The sequence below is a fragment of the Tupaia chinensis genome, unplaced genomic scaffold, assembly GCF_000334495.1.
Source record: "Tupaia chinensis unplaced genomic scaffold, TupChi_1.0 Scaffold000283_1, whole genome shotgun sequence".
Taxonomy (NCBI): Eukaryota; Metazoa; Chordata; class Mammalia; order Scandentia; family Tupaiidae; genus Tupaia; species Tupaia belangeri.
The window spans coordinates 512,765-516,972 of NW_006159766.1; the positions used below are offsets into that span (position 1 = coordinate 512,765).

At 53.0% G+C, this 4,208-nt stretch overlaps 1 protein-coding gene across 2 annotated transcripts in view; it reads right to left on the bottom strand.

Moving 5' to 3' along the window:
- TMEM154 (transmembrane protein 154) overlaps nt 1–4,208 on the bottom strand; it is a 58,854-nt gene that overhangs the window by 31,031 nt on the left and 23,615 nt on the right. For both annotated transcript variants that reach the window (XM_006150315.3, XM_027772565.1), the window contains exon 2: nt 3–61. In XM_006150315.3, the coding sequence (XP_006150377.2) occupies nt 3–61 (59 nt within the window). The remainder of the gene's footprint in view (nt 1–2; nt 62–4,208) is intronic.

Below are 4,208 nucleotides of genomic sequence, written 5' to 3' on the forward strand. Positions count from 1 at the left end.
AGAGCGTCTCCACTGATGACTGTGGGTGACTCTCCTGCCGGATCGGAGTCCTCGTAATCCCCTGTGGGAGCAAGCACGGAACTGAGATCGCCATGGAGACCAAGCGGGCATGTTATGTTTTCAGTGGTTCCTAGACAGATGCGAGATTCGGTAAGCAATAAACCCCGTCCTGTCCCTGGCCTTCCAGGTCAGCCAGACACTGAGCAGGGACCTGACATAAACGGAGCGTAGCTGGGAGCACCTGGACCGCGGAGGCGGAGCCCAGGGGTCAACTCTGCAGACGCGCACAGTCGGCCTTGCCCAGACACTGCCGCGCTTAGCAAAGGGCCTGGGGACCTTTGTCGTGTCGAGGGCCACGTCCCAAGCCCAATTACGTGATCTTACAGGGTAGCTCCCACGGGGTATTGCGATTTTTTAAGAAGTTTTCATTTATTTATTTTAAATTCATAATAAAGAATGTGCATGAAGGAAAGAGAGAGGCACCCCGCCCCCCCACGAAGTCTGGCCAGACCATGTTCCCCTCTCTCCAGCACTCTAGCCCCTCAGAATCGTGGGCGCCCACACACAGGCCTGTTTCCACCAGGCTTGGGATCCGAACCTGTGGTGGCTATGTGTCCCCCAGCAAAGCTGTTCAGCATGCTGACTGTGTCACAGAGGCTGGGCCTGGTATTATGATAATTTAGTGAAATCTCTGCCTAGCTTTAAATTCGCATTTACTGAAAGGTAAGTTCGCGCCATATAAGACTTGCAGATACAAAGGAGTATATCTGTGCTCTCGGTTTTAATCAAAGATGACTTCTTAATGGAAAGGGAGTCTTTGAACGGGAGTGACCGTTCAGATCTCAGTGACAGGTCTCACTGCGCAGAGAACTGAGTCCGCCTCTGAGACGACCTGACGGAAACCCTCCTGGATGCGAAATAAAAAGACGGCGTATATCTCGCTGGTAGAGACACTCTCGAGGGCGGTTTCATGACGGACTAAGGAAACTGCGCTAATATTCACATTTACTGAATAAACTGCATCTGTAGGGCATGTCCCATTATGAAGCAACTTCTTTGCGTGTGAAGTGCAGTGTGTATGAAAAGCCGCCCCGTGATTCATTGCAGGGTGGGAGAGCACTGTGGGCCTGGTGACAGTTTGAGACCCTCCCCTGGGAATCAGCAGTTGGCGTAATGGCTATGTCGCTGGACTCCCATGTAGTTGATTGCTGTTCAAGTCCCGGATACAGTGGCTTAAACTCACACGTGTGTGCGTGTGTGCCCAAGATCCCGAGAGGAGAATAGAGAAGAAGGGATTGTGGCATGGCCATCCCCCCTGGGAGGTGATTTCTTGCTTTCTGTCTCTCTCTCTCTCTGCTTTCTGTCTCTCTCTGTCTCTCTCTGTCTTTCTGGCGAGTGCACGTACCCTATATCAAAAACTTCTCAAACAAAAAAAAAAAAAAGAAAGAAAGAAAGAAAGAAAGAAATGAAAAGAAACCCTCCCCTGACCTGGCTGAGTGGGGCTCACCTATGTAAGCGGAAGGGCCATGTCTTATCAAGGCATAATGTCGCCTGCCCTTTGGGGCCCACCGAGGAAAATACCATGGAAGTTTAGACTACAGGGAACATGCCAAACGAGGTCATTTATAGAGAAATTCGCAGATGGCAGGGGCTACGTGAAGGAAGTCAGCTGCTTTGTGCCACACCCTCTTTTAAAAATAGTGTTCTTTTTTATTCACTTTAAAGTATTATTTATTTAATTTCATTGTTATTATTATTTTTTTTCTTTAATTTGACCAGACAGACAGAGAGGGAGAGAGAAAGGGCAAGTGAGAGAGCAAGCCACCAGGTCCGGGACTTGAACCGTGGTCGGCCATGTGGGAAGCCAGCACCATGCCACCTGCTAGCCCCGAGCCACGCCCCCTTACTATGGGTTAGACCACGCCTCTTGAGACTGACCAAATGAGGACTCTGAAGAGCCAACTCAGTCACTCCCTTGGCTTCACAACTGCGTGACAACGAACTCCTCCGATCTGAGTTAGAACCACGGAAGGATTGTTGTGGACTGAACGTGTTTCCCACCCCCAGATCATACACCTGTAATGGCTAATGCTCTGATCAGTACAGCCAGGGAGCGACCCCCTGGGCCCCATCTATCTCCACAGTTCTGTCTTGATTCCCAAGTATTTCTTTGTCTCTATCAGTATTTTAGAAGTGCCGATGTACTCAGGATGAAGCTCAGAAAGCAGGTTCCACTGCGCCGCTTCCCCCGGGAGCGTAGACGCCGTGCACTGAGCTCTCCTCCCTCCCAGTTTGCCCTGTCTCCTGAGACGGCCAACTGGGTACCCTGAGCTTCCCATGACCATCACCCCATGGAGCTGGCCCACAGCTGGGCCACCCCAGATGCATGCACACCCCTCCCACAGGGGCACTGAACCCCCACACTCCACTGATTGTGTGCACCCACAAGCTCAGCTGGACTGTACCCTACAGGCAAGGCGTGTCTGAACCAGACGCTGTCTGAGTGAGGGGGCTGCATCCATCTTTAATTGATTTGTGAACGCTTCATTTTTATCTTTTTATTTATTTTATTTTTTGGAGAGGAGATTTTTTGCCTTAGGGGGTGTGTGTGCTCACTGGAGAGAAAGAGACAGAGACAGTGAGAAGTCACCCCCGAGGAGGATGACCACGCCACAATCCCTTTTCTTCTGTTCTCCTTCTGGGATCTTGGGTACGCACGCACATGCCTGGCATGAGTTTCAAGCCACCAGTCCGGGACTCAAACCATGGTCAGCCATGTAGAAGTCCAGCGACGAAACCACTATGCCATCTGCTGGCCCCCAATGCTTTGTTCTTAACGTAACCTGAGCCGTGCTCACGGCAGACCAAGCTCGGCCTGCCCTCTTCGGGGCTTCCTGTCCCTGCTGGGCCACCGAGTGTGTTCTTTGGAATCGGTAAAGTATGGGCAAGCCCTTCCAGATTATGGGCTTCCCCCTTACACCCCAGTACGGGTTCCCTCTGCCCCATGGCTCATCACCCCTGCCTCTGGTGCCTTCCAGAGAAACTGCGCAAGTGTGAGTGTGTTTCCTGCTTTCTTTTTTCAAGCTGCCCCGCCCGGCCCCACCTGTCGAACGCACCATAACCTGCCCGGCTGGCGGAGGTCTGGGTGTTGCTGTGTATTTCCAACAACACTGCAGTGACCCTCGCGGTTGCAAGTGTGAATGTGTTTCCTGCTTTCTTTTTTCAAGCCGCCCCACCCGGCCCCACCTGTCGGAACGCACCATAACCCGCCCGGCTGGCGGCTGGCGGAGGTCTGGGTGTTGCTGTGCATTTCCAACAACACTGCAGTGACCCTCGCGGTCCACCCTCCCGTCTGTACCTGACAAGTGTCTTCTAGTGTATCTCAAAAGTGGGGTGAGCAGGAGAGTGTGGGGTGCAGTGCTCTGGGGGTTCTGATCTCAAAACTGCTCTGCATACAGTGAGCATTGCCAGGAACAGAGGTGAGAAGGCGGGCCAGGCAGGGCGTCTGTGAGGGCACTGAGAACATGGGGGACCAGCCCCACCCCACCCCCAGTTCATGTAAAGAGGAACCAAACCCTGCCGGAGGAAGCTGGTCAGCCAGGGTGGGCCTAGAGTGAAGTCAGCGGGCAGGAGTGTTACCATGGTGATGCGGCAGGCCAGCAGAAGTAGGTGAGGCCACCCTGGAAACCAGGGGAGCCAGCGGTCACCAAGGCAGGGGTGTCACAAGCACCAGTAGGGAGCAGCTCAGGGGACTCCCCCAAAGCACTGCAGAGGTCCTTCCATGGCCCGAGGGCTAAGGGCAAGCTTAACCCGGTAGGCACCATGGTCCCTAAAACCATTGTACAGCCTCACGTACCCATGTGGCCTCCAGCCATTGTTTTGTTTTGTTTTGTTTTGTTTGTTTGTTTGTTTGTTTTTACTATAGGGTTGCTCGACAGAGAGAGAGAGAGTTACCCCCAGGAGGGATGACCATGCCACAGCCCCGTCCCTCCACTCTTCTCTTGGGGTTTATGCACACACACCCCTGGAGCGTTGTCACTGGGTCCAGGATTCGAACTGCACAGTCGGCCATGTGGGATCTAGTCACCTTAACCACCACACCACCTGCTGGGCTGACTCTAACTCAGCAGTTGGTGTAATGGCTATGTCGCTGGACTCACACGTACTCTTCTGCAGTTCAAGTCCCAGACCTGGTGGCTTAAACTCAT